The sequence below is a fragment of the Dromiciops gliroides genome, chromosome 4, assembly GCF_019393635.1.
Source record: "Dromiciops gliroides isolate mDroGli1 chromosome 4, mDroGli1.pri, whole genome shotgun sequence".
NCBI classification, from domain to species: Eukaryota; Metazoa; Chordata; class Mammalia; order Microbiotheria; family Microbiotheriidae; genus Dromiciops; species Dromiciops gliroides.
This window is the reverse complement of record NC_057864.1, coordinates 334,057,301-334,082,321: the sequence shown is the minus strand read 5'-3', so window position 1 is coordinate 334,082,321 and position 25,021 is coordinate 334,057,301. Positions and strand designations below refer to the sequence as shown.

Below are 25,021 nucleotides of genomic sequence, written 5' to 3'. Positions count from 1 at the left end.
CTGGCATTTTTTTTGCTTGTCCCCAAGGTTTGAAATAATCTCCCTCCTGGCTTCCCTTGGCTTTCTTCAAGTCCCAACTAAAAATTTCACTTTCTACCGGAAGCCTGACCCGTTTATCCTGTGTATAGCTTGTTTATATCTATTTGTTTGTTTCCTGTCTCCACCATTAGACTATGAGCTTCTTGATAGATGGGGCTGTAGTTTGCCTTTCTTCTTTCCTCAGAGCTTAGCACAGTGCCTGGCAAATAGTAGGCATTTAATGCTGATTGACTGACCTTCAGGGGTAATTGCAACCTTTCCTCTCTTTCCTACTCAGTGACTCATCTCTTTTTTAACCTTTGAGCATTTCAGTTTTCTTCACCTATAAAATGGTGATGACCTAAACTATCTACTTCCAACCTTATCAGAGAAATTTAGTATAGTATGAATGTCCCCCTAGCTCTATTGACAAGTGTGAAGTTTCAATTCTCAGTATTTTTACAGTAAAACTTTTTAAACTTAAAAGTATATTCTGACATATCAATGAATTCCCCATTGTCATTAGCTGGCTGTTTTACTAGTTACTAATCACTTGGTGATTAGCATTAGAATTAGATATTACTATATTTTCTTGAAAGTCTTGGATAACTTCTTAAAATAATAAAAATAGGTTAGATAAAGCACCTCTGAGGTTTTAAATATGTATAAGAAAGTTTTGTAATATAATTTAGGGAAAAGCATGATTTAAAAAAATATATTGAATATAAATCTGTTACATAAAATTTCAGAATTTTCGTGTCAGTATTTTTGTTGTAAAGTCTAGTGGGAAAAAGAGCCCAACCATGGGACCCTGTTACTTGGAACTAAAGTTAACAACATCTGATCATTTGTCATTTCTTTAATTCAGATTTCACTATTAGTTCTTGACTTAGATGATATTTTATCATAGCATATCTTTAACCTTATTGTAGATAATTATTTTGCATGGTATATGTTATATATCCTCTATAATTTTACACTTAAACAATACTCAACTTATAGTTTAAGATCTGATACTGCTGAATCTACTTCCTTTACATCTTTCCGGGGTTTCTTTGAAGTTCCTGATCTTTTGTTCTTCCAAATGAATTTTGTTATATTTTCTTTTTCCTTTCTTTTTCTTTTTCTTTTTCTTTTTTCTTTTTTTTTGTGGGGCAATGAAGGTTAAGTGACTTGCCCAGGATCACACAGCTAGTAAGTGTCAAGTGTCTGAGGCTGGATTTGAACTCGGGTCCTGAATCCAGGACTGGTACTTTATCTACTGCCCCACTTAGCTGTCCCCTATTTTCTAACTCAGTACCATAATTTTTTAGTAATTTAATTGGGATGACATTGAAAAGATAGATTAGATAAAATTCTCATTTAAAAAATTTCTTTACCCACTCATGAGCAATAAGTATTAAATTGTTTAGATCTGACTTCATTTGTTTATGTTCATGTTTATGTGTTTTATGTTTATGTTCATATAGTTTCTGTGTCTGTTTTGGCAGGTATACTCTTGGGTATTTTATACTGTCTAATTTTAAATGGTCTAAAACAATTATACTGTCAACAATATTATTCAGTATAATTTCTCTTTTTCTCTTTTGATTAAATCTATTTTTACTTTAACTTTGTCTGAGGTCATTATTACCACCTCTGGTTTTTTACAGAATAAATTCTACTCCTGCCCTTTATTTTATCTTTATGTGTATCTCTCATTTTTATGTTTCTTGGTGGTTTTTTTGCAGGGCAATGAGGGTTAAGTGACTTGCCCAGGGTCACACAGCTAGTAAGTATCAAGTGTCTGAGGCTGGATTTGAACTCAGGTCCTCTTGAATCCAGGGCCGGTGCTCTATCCACTGCGCCACCTAGCTGCCCCCATTTTTATGTTTCTTGAAGGCAATATATTGTTGAATTCAAATTTTTAATCTGCTATCTATTTCTGTTTTATGGGTAAATTCATCCCATTCACATTCTAAGCTACAATGACTTGTTCAGTATTTTCCTCCTTCCTATTTTTCCTCTTTATCTTCACTCTGTTTATCCTATTGTTCCTCACTCCTCTGCTTTACTTCTACTAGTTACCTTGCCCTCCCATTCCTTAACCTACCCAACCCTCGAAAAATCTCTCCCTTACCCATTCCTTCCAACCTATCCCCTTGCCTTCTTCTTTCTTCTTATATTTATGTTCTCTCTTTAACCAATTCTTCATGAGAGCAAGGTTCTGGCACTACCCACCCTCTCCTCTTTTAGCTTCCTTTGTATGAATTTTTCTTTTTACACCCCATCATACTCAGTTCACTCCAAGACTACCCAAATAATCATAGTCATAAAAGTACTGCTAATATTTTCACATATAAAAGTAAACAATTTGACCTTAGAAAATTTGACTCAAATCCCTTATAATTGGTCTTTAATGTTTATCTTATATTTCTCCTTGATGTTATATGTCAAATTTTCCCTTAAATTCTGGGGGTTTTGTCAGAAAAACCTCTGAAAGTCTTTCAGTTCATTAAATTTCCATTTTTTTTTTTCATTCAGGATTATACTTAAATTTGCTGGGTAAGTTACCCTTGGTTGTAATACCAGCTCTTTTGTCTATGGAATATAATATTCTGAGACCTATAATCTTTCAATGTAGTAGCTGCTAGGTCTTGTGTAATCCTTATTGTAGCAACATGATAATTGAATTGCTTTTTTCCTTGTTGTTTCCAGTTTTTTCTAATTAACCCGGGAGCTTTGACATTTGTCTATTATATTCTTCTAAGTTTTCTTCTTGGGATCTCTTTCAGGTGGTGATTGGTGGACTTTTTTCTATTTCTGTTTTGGCTTCTTGTTTTAGAACTTTGGGACAATTTTCCTTGATAATTTCTTGTAATATTGTATCCTCAATCTGCTCTCTACATCACTTGTTTTTCTGATGACATGTTTCACATTCCCTTCTATTTTTTCATTCTTTTGATTTTGTTTCATTCTTTCTTAGTGTCTTAGAATGTCATTTGCTTCTCCTTGCTCAATTCCAGTTTTCAAGACATTATTTTCTTCCTTAAGTTTTTGATTCTCTATTTCAAGTTGGTTGACTTTCTTTTCATAATTTTCTTGATTTTCTCGGATTCCTTTTTTTTCTTATTTCATTTATAAAGTCCTTTTTAAGTTCTTCCAAGAACTCTTTTTGTGCTTGGGACCATTTGACATTTTTAATTGAAAAAGGAGTGGCTTATCTTCTTCTGAATATGAACCCTGATCTTCTCTATCCTTTTAGTTAACTATCAGTGGTTGGGGTTTTTTCTCCTTTGCTTACTCATTTTAATTTGTTTTAATTTATTTTTTTTTTAGATGCTCTTAGTGTAATCAACTTCTAGTCCCAAGGTATGGAGAATGATGCCCCAAGCCCAAGGGTCTTCTTCCTGTTATTTTCTGAGGTCTGTCCCTGGGCTCAACCATGGGCTCTTCTTCACTCTTAAGCCATGGCTAAGGCCCCCAGCCCCACTGTCCTGCAAATAATCTTGTTCCCTGCCATTCATCCAGTGACTGCAAACTACAGCTCTCCTTTCTGCCCTGGAACTGAAGCCAGGCACTCTGTTCTCCTGTAGATGCTCACAGCCCACAGCGTCCCTGCCTCTTGCTTTGCTCTCACTAGGTGTGTGTTAGCTTCTTCTCTGTGCAGTCACAGCCTGGGATGCTTCTGGTCAGCACAGCTGTGCTTGGTGTCCCTCCACCGTGGAAGGTCCTTCAGTCTTCTGCTCCGCCATCAGACCCCCACACTGGTCTGTGACATGTTTCTAAGGCTGAGTCTGATTCTCAGTTCATCTGCCCCCAGGGCTTGTTGTTTGTTGATTCTGCAGTGTTAACTTAGCTGTATTTTCACTTCACTCAGCCTGAACAGAGGTCGGGTTTTTCTTGGGGTCTTCTCAAATTGTTAAAGACAACTGCTTTACCCTGTGTTTATTTCTCCTGCTCAGAGGTGATGTTCTGTCTTTTTTTGGGGAGGAAATTTGGAGAGCTGAAATTTTTTGGACTTTCTCTGCCATCTTCCTAGAATCCTCTCCTCTAAGTTAATATTTCTACAAGGTCTAGAGCAGGGCTTCTTAAACTTTTTCCACTAGTGACCCCTTTTCATTTGACAAATTTTTACACTACCTTGGGTGTATAGGTATATAAAATAGCTATACATAACTTTTTACTGTTGCCAAATTTTTCTCAACCCCCACATTAAATTGTGCAACCCATTTGGGGTCACAACTCAGTTTAAAAAGCTAAGGTCTAGAGGCATTTTTATTGCAGTAATATTCTGATGTTTTATTTTGATGTGAGGTGAAACAAGTTTCTCAGAAGGCTTGTCAGTGAAGTGAGTGTTCTGGCAAGTATCTCCAAGCTGGAAGAGCTTTGAATATGGATCTAGCCCTAGACTTCTGCAAGAAGACTAGCCTATATAAATTTAAAAGGATCCATCACCAGAATGATAACCAAAATGATGATAAGTAATTTTGGGGGGGACCATAACAGAACTGGAAGACCATCTTCTAAGTCATTTCTTGTGATGTGAAATTGTAGCTCTTTTGCAGTAAAATTTGAAGTAAATTCCAATCTAAAATGTGTGTGTGTGTGTTTGTGGGTAGGTAGGTAGTTAGAAAAAATGAGAAAAATAAACTCTTTCCACATTGGCCATATCAAAAAAAATTGGGGGGGGGGTTCATTCTGTATTCTGAGTCCTTTACCTTTCAGTCTGTAGATTGGTGTGTCATATTTCATCATTAGTCCATTGTAAGCCTGGTTGGTCATTATGCTGATGAGTTCAGCACAGTTGTATTATATCACTTTTAGATACAATAACTTATTCATCCATTTCCAGTTTATGGGCACTCCCTCAAATTCCCACTGGTTGTCACCTCAAAAAGACCTATAAATATTTTTGCACTTCCTTAGTTTGTTTTGCTCAGGACTCATCTTTCTCTTAATCTAACCTTCCTTTAATTCCTCCTTCCCCCTTCTTCCCTTTCCTTCCTATTTTCCTGTTGAATGAAATGGGTATTATGTGTCTTTTAACCAGATCAAATGAGAATGAGGTTTAAGTGTGAGCCACTTCCCCTTCACCCTCTCCCTCTTGTTTGTATGGATACCTACTTTTGCACCCTGATTATGTGAAAATTTCACCTAATTTGCCATTCTCTTCCCCCTCCAGCATATTGCTCTTCCCTTTTTCATTCTTAAGAACATCAATACAAAACATAATTGCCCCCAGGTCAGAGGGGATACCATATTGTTTCCCCATATTTGAATGTAAGCAGTTTATCCTTATTTAGTCCTTTGTCATTGTTCATTCATGTTTACCTTTTTTATATCTTTTTGCTTCTGTCTTTGAACTTAAACTTTCTCTGCAGCTCTGATCTTTTCATCAAGAATGCTCAAAAGACCTCTTTTACTAACGTCGATTTTATCCCCCTGTAGTTATTTAACTAAATCTGCTTAGTTAAGTTATTCTTGGTTCTGAGTCCATGTTTTTTGTCTTGTTAGAATATCATATTTTAGGGGCAGCTAGGTGGCACAGTGGATAGAGCACCGGCCCTGGAGTCAGGAGTACCTGAGTTCAAATCTGGCCTCAGACACTTAACACTTACTAACTGTGTGACCCTGGGCAAGTCACTCAACCCCAATTGCCTCACTAAAAAAAAAAAAAGTATCATATTTCAAGTTCTCTACTGGCTGCTAAATCGTGTGTGATCCTGATTTTGTACTTATATAAATTTATTCTTTCTGGTTATTTGCAGTATTTTTTCTTTGACCTGGAAGCTCAGAAATTTGGCTGTGATATTCTTGGAAGTTTTCATTTTGGGGTTTCTTGGAAGTGACTGGTGAATTCTTCCTTCCACCTTGTCTTCTGGTTCTAAGATATCTGGCCAGTTTTCTTTTAAGATTTCTTGCAGTAGAATTATCTAGACTTTTTTTTGTTTTTGGTCATGGTGATTCTTAAAATTTTTTCCCCTTTATATCTTTTCCAGGTCAGTTTTTTGCAATGAGATACTTTACATTTTCTTCCAGTTTTTCAGCTTTTTGACTTTGTTTTAATATTTCTTGTTGTAGGGGCAGCTAGGTGGCACAGTGGATAAAGCACCAGCCCTGGATTCAGGAGGACCTGAGTTCAAATCCAGCCTCAGACACATGACACTTAGTAGCTTTGTGACTGACCCTGGGCAAGTCACTTAACCATCATTGCCCCGCAAAAAAAAATATTTCTTGTTGTCTCATGAAGCTATTGGCTTCTATTTAATTTAGTCCATTCGAATTTTCAGGGAGTTTGTTGCTTGGGCAAGGTTTTGTATGTCTTGTGCCAAGCTCTATTAATTCCCTTTCCACTTTTTTTTTCTGGTTGGTTCAAAGTGGCAGAATTGTTAGCTATTCTTTGATCTCACTTTCCTCTCTTGATCATTCATCTCCAGAATGGGCTAGATACTAGGTTTCAAATCCTGCGAGTTTGGGGTATAGGCCACATGCTGCTACTACTAATTTCCAAACTTCCTCTTTTCTTGGTATGCTGCCTAAGGCTCTCTTCCTGGGGAATATAATGCCAGCACAAGTTCTCTTCTCCCTTAGCTCTGGATCTCTCTGACCCAGGATTGGGTGGTGAGAAACAAAATTCCCAGTTGTAACCTGTCTCAGTTGCAGTACACTGGTATAAGTCTGGGGGTGCCCATGTATGCCGTCTGAGAACTCTTTGTGTGCTGGTATGCAGCCTTCTCCCTACACACTGGAATGCTTTGTATCCATTCTGCTGCCCTTACACTGTCCTCCATATCTGCAGTTCTCTCTGATTCCCTATGTTGATCCAGGCCTGTGACTTGTTTTGGATATCTTCATCAAGATTTGATCTGGTACATTTTATTGATTTGTTTGGAGGAGTTGTAGGTGGGATCGCAACTGCATTGTTTCCTTTTACTTTGGCCATCTTTACTCCATCCCGTGCTCTCATCCCTCTCTCTTTGAAGACTTCTGAAGTTTGTAAGAAAATAGAATATAAAATGGGTAATCCTTTGCATTTGACACATTTAGATAAGATTATTATCATAAAATGTTACTGAAACTAGACATGCAGTTATTACTGGTACCAAATTTATCAGTTATTTCCCCTTAATATTTTTTGTTTTTATTTTCCATATTGAAGATTTTTATTTAGTTATCCTTTATCAGTTGCCAGACATAAGGGTCAAGATGGCAAAATTTGCAAAAACTCATTTTTCTTTTGTCATTGTAGTAAGGCTTTAAGTCCCATTTAGTTCCATTTAGTTTTTTTTTTCTTTTTAACCTATACTGGTCAAAAATATTTTATAGTCCTAAAGGATCTCCAGTTTTATTCTATATTGTCTGATTTTACATAAATTCCTTGGGATCTTGCCAAGAAAATTTAGGTTAAGTTCATTTGACATTGTATGCCATTTATCTTTGGGTGAGTTTCTGGTCTACGTTGTTACCTATCTGGGATAGACTTAAAGAGGAAATGTTTCCATTTCTTATTTCTAACATTCTAATACTTCTTGGATCAAGTGAGAATTTAGCTTTAATTCTTATGCAATATTTTATTTTAGAATCTCTTTATGTAGATACTTTTGACTCCTAAGTTTTCCACAATATGTAGAATTGAATGCTATAAGAACTGTCTATATATAGAATTAAAATTTAGACTAGAGGGTTCAAAATTACTTTGTATTTTCTGTGATCATTTTTCCATAAAGTGAGTCAAATGTTTGGACAATTTTTAAAGTACATCATGACAATGCTTTTGAAATATAATCATAACTTATGAAGTTTAAGTTAGACTAATGCATGCGCATGATCTGTTGGTAGATCTTGCATCAGATCTTTAGGTTGTATAAAGAGAAACATTAAATAGTTTTGGGATCTTTCTTACATATTTAGGATGAAGAAATAGTTGAGTAATAAAGAACCCTGGATTTGGAATCAAAAACCTTGGTTTTGAGTCCTTTGCCTCTTCAAGATTTATGAGCTTGAACAAGTCACTTAAATTTTCTAAGCTTGAGTTTCTTCATCTGTAAAATAGAATTGATGGGATCTGCAATATTTACTCTATGGAATTGTGAAGGACACATGAAAATATAGGTTAAAATACTTTACTGTATGTAATGCCATTTTATAAATACTCATGTGATATGAGCATTACCTTTAAAAAAGCCTTTTCATAGAGCTAGTTACTTATTGGAAAACTGCACATGTATTTTTTTTTCTAGAAATCTCAGCACATACTGTCTTATTTCAGCATACCTGAAATAATTAGGCAGTTTAATATATTAAAGATTTTTGTTATCTGAAATTTGTGTCTTTTATGAATTATGTGACTTTTACTTTTGAAATTTACAACAGTGCTATAGTTTACACAGCCTAACATACTTTTTGGAAATGTCATCTATTGTATTGAACCATCCCAGTTGAGTTGATGCATGTTAATAATAAATGTTTGAGCTTTGTATGTATACCAGTAATATATACCCTCAAAAGAGATAATCAAATCTTTTAACTTATTTGCCAAAATAAATTGGCAGGAAATTTTAAGGTATTTTATGTCACCCATTCTAATATGCAGTCATAGAATGTTAGAGCTAGTAGATCCAATAGCTGGTAGACTATAAACCCAATCTTTGGTTTTAAAAACGAGACTGTCACACACAGCTTTTTAAAAAAAGGACGAGGGGTCAGCTAGGTGGTGCAGTGGATAAAGCACTAACCCTGGATTCAGGAGGATCGGAGTTCAAATCCAGCCTCAGATACTTGACACTAACTAGCTGTGTGACCTTGGGCAAGTCACTTAATCCCAATTGCCTCACCAAAAAACAAACAAACAAAAAAAGGATGGTCCTGTAGACAGTAAATAACAGATCAGAGGGTCAGACACAGGTCTTATGACCCCTATACAAACAGTCAATAAGTATTTAAGAACTGCTTTGTCCGGTGCCTGCACTCTGCTAAGCAAAAGTGAAAGTCATATACCTACACACATACATATAGACATACATACACATATATATATATATACAGAAAAAGAACGAGAATGCAGGTTGATTATGAGAGGGAATGTACCTATAACTGGGGGGATCAGGAAAGACTTCATGTAAAAGTTGGCGCTTTAGCTGAGTTGAAAGAAACCAGAAATTCTAAGATGCAGAGATGAAGGTAAAATAATCCTGAATTGGGAGGGACAGCAAGTTGAAAGGCACAGGAATGGAAGGTCATATGCATGACACAGGCTAGTGTTGCTGGATTCCAGAGCCAGAGAAGAATAGTGTGTAGGAAAACTAGAAAGATAGGAGAGGTCAGGTTGTGAAGAGCGTTAAATGCCAAATAGTTTATATTTGATCCTGTAGGTAATCAGAAGTCACTAGAATTTATTTGGAATGGGAAGAGGAGCTATGCGATCAGAGCTGCAGTCTGAAGAAAATTACTTCAGTAGCTGTGTGGAGAATGGATTAGGGAAGGGAGACTTGAGGCAGCCTTGAGACTTGAATACAATTAGGAAGCTATTGCCATGTTCCAGGTGAGAGGTTGAGAGGTGAGAGAGGTAATCCGGATTTGAATTAGGCTGTTGTGTGAATGAAAAGGAATTGGAGAGTTATTGTCGAAATAGAAGGGAAAAGATTTGCCAATTGATTGGCTTTGTAGGATGAATGAGAGTGAGGCATTATAAATATTGAACTAGGCTGTTGTGTGAATGGAAAGGTATGGGAGAAATTTTGTGGAAACAGAAGGGAAAAGATTTGGAAATTGCTTGGCTATGTAGGTTGAATTAGAGAGATGCAATATAAATATGGAATAGTAATTGAAAACGAGTGGGGTAGCTAGGTGGCACTGTGGATAGAGCACGGCCCTGGATTCAGAAGGACCAGAGTTTAAATATGGTCTTAGACACTTGACACTTACTAGCTATGTGACCCTGGGCAAGTCCGATTGCCTTGGGGGGTCGGGGGTCGGGAGGGCTGGACTCAGGAAGACCTGAGTTCTAAGTGGCCTCAGACACTTACTAGCTGTTTGACTCTTGGCAAGTCACTTAATCCTGTTTGCCTCAGTTTTCCTCATCTGCAAAATGAGCTGGAGAAGGAATTGGAAAACCATTTCAATATCTTTGCCATGAAAACCCCAAAAGGGGTCAGATACAACTGAAAATGACTAAACAACAATAGAAAATAAGACAAACAGTTCTAGGGGAAAAAATGAGTTAAAAAAAGACAATACTTAAGAATGTATAAAGATCACAGTATTAATTTGAATGGCCAGCAACCACTACCGGATGTCCTAATGCCTTGACTTAAATTACACAGAAATGAAGCTACATGGAAATAAATTCTGTTCATGTCAAGTCAGTTTGAGGAATAAACTTTTAGGATAGTCTCAATGGGATTACTTTTATTTCAATGTTTTTTTTTCTCTGCCCAGAAACCACCAGTGAATAACTTGTAGCAAATGATTCTTTTTGATAAGAGCCTGGACTTGAATAAACTTTGATGTTTATATGGAGTATGTTGTAGGGTGGGTAGGACAGGTGGGAGCTGGCATCTGATATATTTTCTAGTGGAGAGACAGACTGGTTCCATTCCTGTGTCAGGGGAATAAGTAGCCCCTTTGCAGTATTGAAAGTGCATTTATGGCTGTAAGTCACCCACAAGGCTAAGTGTTTCAGAGAAGGCACTGCCAGTAAGTGGCTACACTTCACTTGCTGACTTAGGGTGTGTGATATTTCTCTTGAAACAGAGTATCAAGTGTTCTGTTCCTTCAGAAGAAGGAATAAATGAAGGGAGATTGGGTAGGTGGTGTTTTTGGGGGGGTTTGGGGTTTTTGTGCCCAGGGAATATGCATTCCCTGGAGGATAAGAATCAATCAAAAGATAATTGCTATGAACCTTCAGAGTTTAATGATTAAGATTTTGGTTTAGAAAATATAGTTGATAAGGTACAGCCACATTTTATCAGCAGTTCTAATATAATATTTTTATTCCTATTGATGCCAAAATACATCTTGATAATGGATGAAATCACCAAAATCTATTTTTTTCAACATAAACATCTATTTTATAATGAATTATTATTTAAAAAAATTTTTTTTGAGCAACAAGCAAATTAGCTCGTTCTTAGCTGAGGTTTTTCATTATATTCTTTTTTTTTGTAAATTGTGTCCATATAATAGAACTGTAATCAGTTTATGTGAATTTATACCAATGTGGACAGATTATACCTTTTGAACTTGTTTTATATTGTTACTGAGTTTTTTTAAACCACATTAAGGTTTTTATTTCTTTGTCACATTTTTAATTACAGGCAGAATATGTCCAGCTTGTTACTGAGCTCCGAATGACAAGAGCCATTCAGCCTCAGATCAATGCTTTCTTACAGGGCTTCCACATGTTCATTCCGCCTTCCCTTATACAACTTTTTGATGAATATGAACTGGTAAGTGGAAGTACCTAGTCATTTAGTTATTGATAAGACTTGTGTATGTGTGTATGTATATGTGTATATATATAATTATATATATTGTGCTTGCATGACACAGGTCAGATTGGAGTATGAATATTTAATGCAATTGTAGGACTGTATTGTTGTTGTTTTAGGTTCTTCCTCCTTCCTCTAATCATTCAAGGTTGGGGTAGTATATATGTGTTTAAAAACTGATAATACTTATATCCTTTTATTTTAATAATTGGTAAATTATTAAATTGGATTAGTGAAATTTGATATACACAATTATAAAATCACACAGCAGGTTAAGATATACCTAAGAGTTTCAGTGAATTACAGGTTTGATATTAGTCAACAGTATGGTCTAACTACTAAGAATGTAATGCAGTCTTGGGTTTCATTAAATAAGGAGGTGATAATAACTTTGTATTCTGCCTTGATCTGGATTATTATGTTTAATTCTGGGCACCACATTTCAGTAAGGATGTTAATTAGCTTTAGAGTTATCCAGAGGACAAGTAGGATATTGAAGGATCTTGGCTATATGATGATCAGTTGAAGGAGCTGGAAACAGTTGTTCTAGAAAAGTCTGGTTCTGCCTGGCTTCCTTTGACAGAATTAGGAGCAATTGATGGAAATTTCAGAGTGGCACATCTACGCTTGATAGAAAGAAAATCTTCCTCACACTTAAGAGGTATCCAGAAATGTAGTGGGCTACTTTGGGAGGTGGTAGATTCTCCCTAACTAGAGATCCTTAGGAAAAAGGCTAAATGACCGCTTGTCAGCTAAGACAGAGATATGTTTGACTGGCCTCCAAGGTTCCTTCTCATTATGTGATCCTTCCTTATTCCTCAATTTTTCTTTCCTTTTCTTCCAAGACATGTAGATCATAACCTCTGTGAGGTTAAGTATCATGCCTAATTATTGCCCGTAGTGTCATTCTTCCAAATATAAACTTCCTACAAGTACACTCTCTCTTGTCACCTTATTAATTTATATATTCCATTGTGTATACGTAATATAAACCATTCTCATATATCAGGCTTTTAATGTAAGAGTCCTTAAGAGATCAGTTTTTTTAGAATGAATTGACCTAATTTTATTATAATCTAATAAAAAACAAAATACTATGTGTTGAAGAATATGCTTTGCAATATAGGCACATGCCTTCTAGAAATGATTTTTATTAATTTTAGATTATTCTAAATCTAAGCATTTTTTTTTTCATTTTAGAAATGTCCAAACTCATAACCTTTGATATCTTTCTAAGTGATTTTAAAGTTCACATTTATAGTATTGTTTAACAAAATATATTTCATAGTCAAGGTTCTAGAATTTAGTTCAGTAGCGGTTTGCTTCATTAAACAAAAACAGTCCCATAACTTTCAGCATAGTCTCAATTTGCTAAAACCATTTAATCTCTTTGAATACTCTCTTCAAGGACTCTCCTTTCTAGTTAGTCAGTACTACCCTAACTTCCAGGCATTTTAGTAATCAAATAGACCAGAGGTATCAAACACCATTCCTTGATGCTACCCGCAAGACTTGTGAGTATGGTCAATACCAAATTAAAATGTAATTGGGAAATATTTAACAAAATAAGTAAAAATACAACAAAACATAGATAATAAAACCAAGTCAACATGAGGCTCACAGAGATCCTAATCCAAATGAGTTGTCTCCAGGTCCTATCACTGAAATAGATTATTCTCCAAGGTGGGTTATTATCATAATCTCTTCAGGGATTGGAGAAAAGGGTTGCTACTCTTAGGTAATTAGTCTAGGGTCCAATGCTCTTGTCCTATTACCCTCCCAATTACTTTAAGAGAAGAGTCCTTCCTGGACTAATCAGAGAGAGAGTAGCAGGACATTATTTTGGAATTGATTGTCAAAGAAAGATAAGGTTTCTCTTTCTTTCAGTTTAGCCCATAGTCTTCAGACTAAGATAATTGTGTAGTGGTTTCTTACGATTTCTCAAATAAGAAACAGGAAGGTCTGCTTCTAAAGATCTTCTATAGGTCTGCTATAAATCTCATCTGGAATCATAACCACATGGCATCAACAGCCAAAAGAAAAGTCTCCACAGTTAATAATGCCCCTGTATAGGTATCTCTGGTGACGGTGTCAAATGCAGTAGCTTTCTTATCACACCAAAAAAAAAAAATCTCCATAGCATCAGTTCTTTTCCCTCATTCTCCTTATGTGTGAATCATTAAGCTACTGAAAGAGATGAACTTGCTCAACAGTCAGCTAAAAAAAAAAAGTAGGCAATGGATGTTAATTAAAATCAAGATCCCATTTGGATAATTCAGTTTTTGAAATTTGGATCTATTAAAGCAAAAGAACTAAAATGTAAAGCTGTCTGCCTCTTTTGGTGACAGAAGAGAAAATGTTCTCCTTTTCTCCCTCTCCTGGAATATGTGAGGAGATTACATGATTGATAAATAGGTAGTAGCACTTTAGGGCTATCAATTCTCTAAATATAGTACTCACTGAATTCCATGACATTGTTTAGGCTTGAAAATCTGCCTCTTAGCTTTTGTTAAAATAAAGAAATAAAGTCTTAGGAACAAAACGGTTTAAGAGGAGTGTTGATATAAAATACATCTCAAGTGAAATTCTCAAATATCACAAATTATATTTTTTGTGATAATCCAAACTGACTTGTAAACAAATAGAAGAGGAATAGTGCTAAACTGGATGCCTGTGATTACACAGAGATAAATTTTTCAATATCCTTGGGAAGAAGACTCAGTTTGGAGTCTGAGAACCTGCTTTTAAATCTCTAGTTCAGCCAATTAAAGCATATGTGACCTTAGTCTTGTTACTTTAATCTCTCTCTATCTCAATTTCCTAGTCTGTAAGATGAGCGAGTTGTATTTAAGATGACCTCTGAAATCTCTCTAAATCAAAATTTCTGATCTGAAATCTATAATCTTATGATTATTATTTCTTTAGAAGGTAGTAAACAAAAAAGAAATACTACCAAGAGTTTGGAGATACTAAATTTTTTTCTGTATTCATTAGATAACTTCTTTTCCCTCATGGTTAGAATCTGTTGACTCAATCACAATTATTTAGGTTTTTCTATCTCCATTTTTAGAATAGTTTCCTATTATATGGTTTCTTAGTTTTTTATAGAGTAATCTCTAATGAAAATATAAAGGAAGCAAATTATGGTCTATTACACTAATATTACTTAAATTATCATATATATTGTCTCTGTGTAATATTTTAGTGAAATGCCAAATGTAGAGCAACGTGTAAAATATTTGATATGCATAAAGGATTGTGTCCAGATTTAAGAGTTGCATTGCTTGTTGATCTTCTAAAAGTTAAGAAAAGAATTTCAATTTTACATATAAGTTTCTAAAAGTAAATTTATTGTTTAAATGTAATCTTTTTTTTTCTTCAGGATTAATCAGAATTTTTTTTTTCTCCCCCAAGGAGTTACTGCTTTCTGGTATGCCAGAAATTGATGTGAATGATTGGATAAAAAATACAGAATATACAAGTGGCTATGAAAGAGATGATCCAGTTGTTCAGGTAAAATCTCTTTAAGTGATTAGAATGAAATTGAATTTTGCAGTTTTATTCTGTAAGCTTTTCAACAGTATTAGATCAAAACCAATACCTATTAATCTGCAAAATATTTCCCAAATTATTCTTCTAGAAATACTGCATGAGGAACTTAGAGTAATATAAACATCTTTTCCATGTATATTTTCTGTTACTTGAATTATGGATGAATTATCTTTTGTTCTGTTAGTGGTTCTGGGAAGTTGTGGAAAGCATAACTCAAGAGGAAAGAGTGCTTCTGTTGCAGTTTGTTACTGGCAGGTAAGAAATATTTTTATAGTTCTGTATTTGATTTTGGCAAGAATTTTATTTATATTAGAGTTGTGACAAATTGGGGATAGATGACTCAGGAAGAGTTGATTTATGTGGGGCAGCAAGGGTGCCCCCAGGATAGAATTCTAGGCCTGGAGTCAAGAAAAATTAAATTCAAATCCTGCCTCAAACACTTAGTAGCTATGTGACCCTGAGTTGGTCACTTAACCTGCTTGCTTCAGTTTCCTCATCTGTAAATTTGGGGTAACATTAGCACCTACTTCTCAGATTGTTGTGAAGATCAGTGAAATTATATTTATAAAGCACTTAGCATGGTGCCTGGTATGTTGTAGGCTGTACATAAATGTTAGTTGTTGTTATAGTCAGTACTCTGAATTTCTGATATACTCACCTCTTTTCCATCATTTTTATGTATAACACAAAGATAAACAGTGCAGATAAACAAGGCTATCAACAAATGTTATATGTTGGGAAAATGCATAATCTGACAAACTAGACAGTATTACTTATATTTGTAGTATTGCTATATTGTTGGGTTAGGTTAACAGCAAGTATATCCAATTTGTGTTGGAAGCTCTTCATGTGCTTTGATACTGCTGTTTCACAACACAATGCTTGTAAGGAGGTATTTGATAAGTACTTTATTGATTGCCAGACTTTCCCATAATCATACTAAGAATTTATAAACAAAATAATTTTAGATGCCATCCAACTTTTAAGAAATCCATATGTATTTGGAACTAGCCAAATATTAGCTATTGTTTACTGGGCTAAAGTTCAGGCTTCGTTGCTTAGGGGGGTGGGTGGGGAATGAGGGTTAAGTGACTTGCCCAGGGTCACACAGCTAGTAAGTGTCAGGTGTCTGTGTCCGAACTTGAACTCAGGCCATCCTAAATCCAGGGCCAATGCTTTATCCAGTGCCACCTAGCTGCCCCTCTCTGCCTCACTTTTGCAAAATCAATCCTTCATACTGATGTTATCTCCATTTCCTTCTTCACTGTGTTTTATTTCTTCCACCCTGTTTTGTTTTTATCACCTCTATTCTGGCCTCACTTTCCACTTTTCCAATTTGCTAACCAATTCAACTATATATTGCCTTTTATCTTTTTGAGTCTCTGACCTCCTTTTCCTATTGCTGATTGTTTCTTTCCAAACTACAACCCTGGGTTGACCCTATCATCTGCTTTCTCTCCTTTTACTTAGCATACTGCTAAAAAATGCTAGGAAGTCATGCAAGTATACCAAGTCCACTATAAAACTACTGAATTTTTACTGGGCCCTCACTATTTCATGGTAATACTTTGATTCCTGCATGAACTCTTGACTCTGTCACAGCAACTATTCAAACCTTTTCTCATCAAGTTCCTTACTCAGTTCTTACCCCCTTTTCTCTCAATAGACTTTGCCTCCTGTTTTTCCAATAAAGTAGAGGCTATATGTTATTAGTTCCTTGTTCTTCTGTAAATCACTCTAAATCACTATACATCATCATTCATTGTCTACTTCTTTCCTCTGGTCTTTGAGGCAGTGAAGCCATTCCTTTTCCTGAAGCCCTATCCAGCTTTTTGAATTCTTTTTTTTTGGGGGGGGGGAGGGGGTCGGGGCGAGGGTTAAGTGACTTGCCCAGGGTCACACATCTAGTGTCAAGTATCTGAGGCTGGATTTGAACTCAGGTCCTCGTCCTCCTGAATCTAGGACTGGTGCTTTATCCACAGTGCCACCTAGTTGTCCCCTAGCTTCTTGTATTCTTGATCCTGTCCTTTCCTACTTTGTCCAGGAATATGTCCCCTCATTCATTTCCTGTTTCTTATGCAGGTAGCAGGAAGGACATGACTTGTTTCCAGTCTTCCTTTAAACAAATAAACCAAGCTTGATTTGACCTCGGAATATCTTTAAGATACTTTATTATAGATCTTCCTTTCAAAGCCAAGTTTCTAGAGTGAGTCACCTGCATTTATTATCTAGGTTTTCTTACCTCCTGCTCAACTGTTCAACCCCTTGGCAATCTGACAGGTAACTTTACCACTTTGTTGACATTATTCTCATCAAGATTGCCTGTAATCTCTTAACTGAGAAATACAATGCCTTTTTTCTACTATAGCTTTTGGTGTTGTTACTCATCCCTTTCTGGCCATTTTCTTCTTCCTTCGCTTCTGTGATACTGATCTTTTGCTCTTGGTTTCTTCCTACCTGTTTAAGTGCTTATTTCTGGTCATCTTTTTTTGCCTACTAATAATGGCCATTCCCCCAGGGCTCTGTACCTCATGATCCCTTTTCTCATCCTTGGTACTCTTTCCCTTGGTGATCTCGTCAGCCCTTATGGGTTGATGGTCTATCCAGATTACCTCCTAGATCTTCATATATAGTTTTAATCTCTCCTTGGATTTTCCCCACATTTTCAGTGATTTGCTGTATGCCAGCACTTTAAGTTCAACTTATCCAAAACAGAATTATTCATATTTCCCTCCCAAACCCACATCCCAAATCTTTGTTTCTTTGAGGACACTTGCCACTCAGGTTTGCAATGCTGATATTATCTTTTCTTTCCTATCATGACTGGCTCCCAAATGGAATCATTTGCCATGTCTTGTTGATTCTTCTTCCAAAATATTTGTTGTTTTATCCTCTCCTTTCTACTCATACAAGCACTAGTTTATTACATACCTTTATTTTATTACATATCATCTCTTACCTGGTTTATTGTAACAGTCTTCTTACTGCTCTCCCTTTATCCAGTCTTTCCAATTATTCACTTATTTTTTTGTTTTTGTTTTTGTTTTTGTGGGGCAATGGGGGTTAAGTGACTTGCTCAGGGTTACACAGGTAGTAAGTGTCAAGTGTCTGAGGCCAGATTTGAAGTCAGGTCCTCCTGAATCCAGGGCCGGTGCTTTATCCACTGCGCCACCTAGCTGCCCCTTATTCACTTTTTTCACATATCTGTCAAATTAATATTCCGATGACAGCTCTCACCATATTTCTTTTTTTTCTTTTTTTTTTCCACCATATTATTTCAATCCACATTTAAAATAGCCAGTGGCTTCCTATTTCCCCCAGGATTGTATACAAGCTCAGTTTGCAATAAGCCCTACACAGTCTCATTCTAGTCTATTATATTGCATATTACTTCCCTTTACATATGCCATACTTCAGTCAAATTTGTCCTACTAGCTCCTTTCTCAACTGAACATACCATTTTCTATCTTCCTAACTCTGCACAGCGGTCTCAGTTTATTGTAGCTATTTTTCAGGGTCTTAGAAATATCACTAGAAACAAAATCGCCAGTAAAACCAGCAAAACTTTTATTACAGGTGCATCTTTCCTAATATTAAGGAAAGCACTTGACTTAAAACATCTTGAAAGAGGGATGGAGTAAAATAAAGGAAATTGGTGGTAGGGTGATGGTGGTGGTACAGTAATATATCAAGATCATTTTTTCCCACCATGTAAGGATCTACCCAGGTCTCTGAAGAGAACAGAATTTATGGGGTGTAGGCCTTGAATGCATTGATCTTCATGTCCACAAGAAGAATAATAAGGGGATAGATGATTAAGATAGAGCCTTTCTTGTCCTGATACTCCGATAATGCTAGTTCTCTTACCCCTCCAGTTTTTTAATATGGGACACCCAACTTACGCCAGACAACATAGCAGAAGAGGGCCAGGTGTTTTATAGGGAAGAATGTAATCTGGGGTGTATGATTAGTTTTCCTCTGCTGATATAGGCACTCAGGAAACCTTTTTCTTTCTTGCCTTTTTTTTTTTTTTTAAAGGGCAATGAGGGTTAAGTGATTTGCTCAGGGTCACACAGCTAGTAAGTGTCAAGTGTCTGAGACTGGATTTGAACTCAGGTCCTCCTGAATCCAGGGCCCATGCTTTTATCTACTGCCCATCTAGCTGCCCCCTTCAGGGAACAATTTTCAAAAAAGTTCAAAATGATCATTGTTGGGTCTTCTATGGAGAATAAGGGGAAAGGCAGGTAAGAACTTATTAAGAAACACATTTACCTGCTTTCTCAAGACTTCAGTGGAGCTGTGATCTCATTGTTTTAGTTGGAACTCTAGGGGCAGCTGCTTTTTCTTTTTCCTCTTCTTCCTCCTCTTCCTCTTCTTCTGAGGGCATTCTTGATGAAAACATGGGAAAAGGCAGACTTTTATGGAAAATTTTTTGTAGCAGGGTACATTTTTACAGCCACAAAATGGGCCGAGGGGTTAAGAAAAATATAAGAACCAACCTTGTCTTTTGTGTAGTGATTTAAAAACACACATTTGACTTAATTGAAGAACACTGAATTTGGAATTAGAAAACCTATGTTTAAATATGACCTTGGGCAGGTCATTTCACCTCTCTGGGCCTCAGTTTTCCTTACCTATAAGATTAGGGGGTTGGAGTAGATGATTTCTAAGGGCCCTTCCAGCTCTTAATCATATGATCCTAGAGCAAAATGCAGTATTTTTCTTTGAACAAGAAGTTTCCCATGTATATGTTAACATTGTGGAATATTACCAATTTTAAGTATGGAGAACACTATATTCAATAATTTTTTGATTACTGATATCAAACAAAATATAAAGCACAATATTCACTTTTTTCTTAAAAGATATCCTGAGAAGAGACCAAACAAAAAGAATTCTTTATTGATCAAAAAAAAATTTCTCCAAATGCTACTATTCACATTTAGTCATTTTTCAGTGGTATCTTACTCTTAGTGACTCCATTGGGGTTTTCTTGACAAAAATACTGGAGTGGTTTATCATTTCTTTTTAACAGATGAAGAAACTGAGCCAAACAGGGTTAAGTTACTTGCCCAGTGTCATACATCTAATAAGTGTCATGAGGCCAGATTTGAACTCAGGTCTTCCTGACTCCAGGCCTGGCACTCTACCCACTGTGCTACCTATATTGTAACAATCATATCATCGTGGAGGGGTACAAAGGCTATTCAGTGAAATCCACAGCATTATGAAAGTAATTGTTTTTACCATCTATAATGGAAAAAGAAAGCGAATAAAAAAGACATTGTCTTGATTTTTCACATCCCGCTGGATAGGCAGCCTGATGAGTTAGTCTATCAATCCCTTGTCTTGGACAAGTATTGTAAATGGACTTACTTGGACCCAAAATTGAATAGAAGATTGTTCAGCGCCTTCAATGGTTTTCAACTGTTGTCTGCTACAACAACCCATTTCTAACGTCAATATTCTCTTGGCAGTTATAGGGCTGCAAATAAATCATGGAACATGATATTAATCACAATTATCAGTAATTCTGAATATGGAAGGACGTGTGGTGGTATAACTGATAACTAACTGCTCATGACAAATATAAATCAAGGCAGTCTGGTCATGTTTGTTTGTTTGTTTTTTTTTTTTTTTTGGTAAGGCAATTGGGGTTAAGTGACTTGCCCAGGGTCACACAGCTACTAAGTGTTAAGTGTTTGAGGCTGAATTTGAACTCAGGTCCTCCTGACTCCAGGGCCAGTCCTCCATGGTCATTTATTTTTAAAAAAGGAACAAACAGGTTTCCAAAAGAATTTTATGAAGCGTTTGTATAGCATTGTAGTAACACACAGATAACAATCATGCAGGATAAGAATATGTGGGGAGGGTTGGGAAATTTGTTGGTGAAGGGTGAAATCTTTGTTGCATCTGAATGTCAGTTTCTTTATACTTTAAATAGTGTGTTTTCAGTGCAACTTAAAAAAATTAAATACTTCCAACTGCATACCATAAAATTACTTAAATGGAACTATTAAAACAAATATTTTTCATTAATCATGATTAAATAAATGGAACAATTGTTGCTTTTAAAATGTAATATTTTACTATTTTTATTTAAACTAGGATAGTGGAGTAGAAACAGTTGTACCACAATCGATAAGTACACTGAGAAATTCTGATCTTCCCCATTTATATGATAAATTTTAAGTTTTTTTGTAGCCATTATTTATTAGTCCTCTGAGTTGATCATTTTGTTTTTAGTCCTTAAGTGCTCTCTACTATTCTCTATCTTATGCATTTCTACTTTTTGAGGCAATACAACTAACATTCAAAGAATGATTTTTGTCCTCTCCATCTTCCTTGCTTTATGAAGCCATTTCATGTAAGTTTTTTGATAAGTAAATACATCTGGTCAATTTTACACAATTGAATATGGCCTTTTAAAATGGAAATATTGGTGAATTCAGAAAACAAAAAGTTGATAATGGTTAGATGGAATTGAATCAATTGTTTGTACCAGCCAGAATTTATGCTTTATATCCATCTATACCTCTTTCTTTCTGAGGGCATACCCTCTGCCTTAGGTAGGCCCTATGGATTAGGTATAAAATAGCTTTCAGGTTTTGGTGTCTATATATAATGGAGTATACTCAAAAGGATTTGGGATCTTATCAATTTCCTGTTGAGAGAACCTATCCACTCTTGTCTTTAATCCCATAATTTTTTCCATAAGGGTTCTGGTCCACTCAACATGCTGGTGGCCTTCATCACTTTTTCCTGGGGAGGAAAAAAAAGATAGAGGGTTATAATGAAAAACATTGTAAAATGTAGATTTTAAAAGTTTCTCCTAAAATAATTGTTTAATAGCACATTGTTTTTTAGTTCCAGGGTCCCACATGGTGGCTTTGCTAATATCATGGGTGGAAGTGGATTGCAAAATTTTACGATAGCTGCTGTGCCCTACACTCCAAATCTGCTACCAACGTCAAGTACATGGTATGGTAAATAGCCCCAGCATGCTTTGCAAACTTAAAGCACTATATAAATACGAATGATCATTATTGAAATGTATTCTTCTTTCATTGTGAGGTACTTTGGGCTGATAGTCATCCGACACTGGATGTGTGATCCTGGGCAAGTTCTCCAAGATTATGAGTTTCATAGTAGATACAGTTCTTCATCAATAAAGGGATTTTCCACATTGAGAGTTCTCTCCCCAGTGTAATTTTTTAAATTAAATTAAATTTTTTTTTGATTATCAGGGGTGTGATTTATTTTAATACATTGGAAGGAAAACATGGTCATTAAATTATGTACTTTGTTCAGGCTTTTTGAAAGAATCGAGAGGCTGTGGACAAATCTTGCTTCTCAGAGTACCAGGCAATTCTCTAAGACTAAGTTACAGAGAAGGTTCTGCCTTGCATTGGTAAAGGGAGTTTCCTTTATCAGTGAATTCACAAGTTCTGATCTGATCCCCAATAAGTACATATCTCTGTAGTTATGGTGGGAGGAGTGTTGGGAACTAGTCCCTGTTATGTAATAGAATAGACTACATTATTCACCAAGGGTCACTGTGACAGTTAATTTGCAAAGATTCTTCAAACTAAGTTCTTCTTTTGCTTTTTATTTTAAATGCAAAAGAATTTACTCTCCTACAATCCATCTGAATGCTAAGGGGTACTGCAATGCAGCAGTGAAGCTTTGTTTCCTTCATAAATACATCTTCAGGGTTTTCCAATTTGAATGCAAATTTGAAAGGACAGTTTCATGTTAATTATCTAGTACTGTTTTCCGTGCCAGGAAAAAAGTCTGAAATTTCATATTTAATAGTGATGTGGGTGTTTTTTTTTTCTTTTAAAGCATCAACATGCTCAAGTTACCTGAATACCCAAGTAAGGAAATCCTTAAGGACAGGCTGCTTGTGGCATTACACTGTGGAAGCTATGGTTACACGATGGCATAATGAAGTCTACAAAACTCATCTGCCTACTGAGGCGTGATTCAAAGTGGCAGAAGTCATTTAGGAAACCATTGACAGAGAAGCAGCCTAAAGTCAGCCCAGGGGCAGGGCTGCTGTGTAAAATTCCTAAAGGAGCCTTTTTCTTTCTTTCATTGTATGTTTGTTGAAGTTTGTGATAAAATTACAGAAAATTTTAAATTACAATAGATTTCATTTGTAAATAAATATATATATATATATATTTACATGTATATAGTTTTATATTTGAAATAGCTCTTTTCCTTATTCATGTTGCCTTAATCTGCATCAAATGTGTTAAGTCAGTCCTGTTGTACATTCCACTTCTGCCATTTAACTGTTAGGCTTTAGAGGATGGTTTTTGTTTGTTTGTTTTTCCATTTTTTGTTCTCAACTTGAATCCTATACAGACTCTCCTAGGCTTGTATATTTTGTTGCATGCAAAGTGCCATTTATTTTTTTTTTTGAGAAAAAAATATAAAATGGGTTGAATTTGATTGTGTATAAAACCACAAATATGTATTTTCTCACATTGTATCTATATTGCAATGATGTTTTTTAAGCTTTTTAATATTTTAATATATAAAGTTAAGACCAATGTCATTGATAAATAGGTGATAAAATGGCATCTAATTTACATATTAAAGTTTACACTATATTGGACTAGTTATTTGTGTCTTAATTGGTAAATGTGCCACGTGTATGTGTCAATTTATATACTCATATGCATTTATACACATGTTCTCAAATCTCTTATACTTGGGTTTAGCTTTCAGTTGTATTTGAGGTAAAATTTAAATGTAATATTTTATCATAATTCTTTTAACCAGTCAGTTTTGTTTTTACTTGAGTTCTGAGGACATGCCTATGGAATGAATTAGAATGGCACATATAATTTAAAATGTATTTTTATTTTTGCATAAAGTTATCTTTTTAAATTAACAAGCTCAGCACGTATGTTTATTTTACTACTTACTGCAAAATTAAAATATATAAGCTTTTACATTTTAAAATACCTTTTATCTGTTTTCTTTTAGAAAACACATCTGAAGAGGTTTAATGAATTTCAAGAAAAAAATAAAAGAGGATTGGACAGAACTTGTCTTCTTACAGGATTTAACTAAAGAAATGTTCTAGTGTTAAGATCTTTATCTTTTATATCTGGAAATTAGTAACAATAATATTCCATGACTTTTAGGGTACTGTTGCTTACCCATAAAAGAACTTTTAAATATTAGAAGAATGATTTATATGCAAATTTTGCCACCAGTGAAGAAATGAAATATTTGTTGCTTGTTTTTGTGATATTTTAAAAATGTTACTGGGAAAAGGCAAAATGCTGGGATAAAAAATAAGTTAGAAAAAAAAAAGAAACTTTCCCAAATTTTAGTCAATCGGAACTACGTTTTTCCTATGGATTTTTGTGTACACATTAAGTTGAAAAATTGTTTTCATTATCAAACCTCACCTTAAATATTGAGGATTACTTTTTAAATTTCTTTAGTATGAAAAAAAAAAAACTGGGTTTTAGTTGCTTTCCTTAAATAGTAAAATTTCTCCAGATTTTCACATTTAGCAATTTGATTCATTAAATCTTTCCTGCATTTCCAACTGCCATTTTATTTAAAAACAAACACAAAAGATTACATTACTTAGATTTTAACTGTACAAAAGTATGTTTATGATTTTAATGAATTGGTTTTGAAAAACATGGTGCTTTTGCCTAAAACAATAACAATAACCATGTATAATAAAATTAAGCTAAAGATCTCACAGATCTAAAAGCCAATGGGCTATTATATTGTTATTTTAACTTTAAAATGCCTAGTATATTCCAGACATTGTGCAAGTCGTTGTTGTCTTTGAAGAGGACCATGACATGGGGTGATGTCATGACTTGCACTGAATTGGATTTAAGTGAAGGAAGACTGTGCAGATTCACCAGCCTCATTCCTTCCTCCAGAGACACCTGGGTCAAAGTGGGAAGACATATATCAGGGTGACTGGAGATGTCCCT

At 35.3% G+C, this 25,021-nt stretch overlaps 1 protein-coding gene across 6 annotated transcripts in view; it reads left to right on the top strand.

Moving 5' to 3' along the window:
* HACE1 (HECT domain and ankyrin repeat containing E3 ubiquitin protein ligase 1) overlaps positions 1 to 24,436 on the top strand; it is a 91,438-nt gene extending 67,002 nt beyond the window's left edge. For 4 of the 6 annotated variants that reach the window (XM_044004919.1, XM_044004916.1, XM_044004915.1 and 1 more), the window contains 5 exons: positions 11,316 to 11,447; positions 14,904 to 15,002; positions 15,226 to 15,296; positions 21,909 to 22,022; positions 22,887 to 24,436. In XM_044004919.1, the coding sequence (XP_043860854.1) occupies positions 11,316 to 11,447; positions 14,904 to 15,002; positions 15,226 to 15,296; positions 21,909 to 22,022; positions 22,887 to 22,989 (519 nt within the window). In that variant the 3' untranslated portion in view covers positions 22,990 to 24,436. The remainder of the gene's footprint in view (positions 1 to 11,315; positions 11,448 to 14,903; positions 15,003 to 15,225; positions 15,297 to 21,908; positions 22,023 to 22,886) is intronic. The other 2 variants (XM_044004918.1, XM_044004917.1) reach the window with 1 other exon arrangement.
* The last annotated feature ends 585 nt before the right edge of the window (positions 24,437 to 25,021 follow it).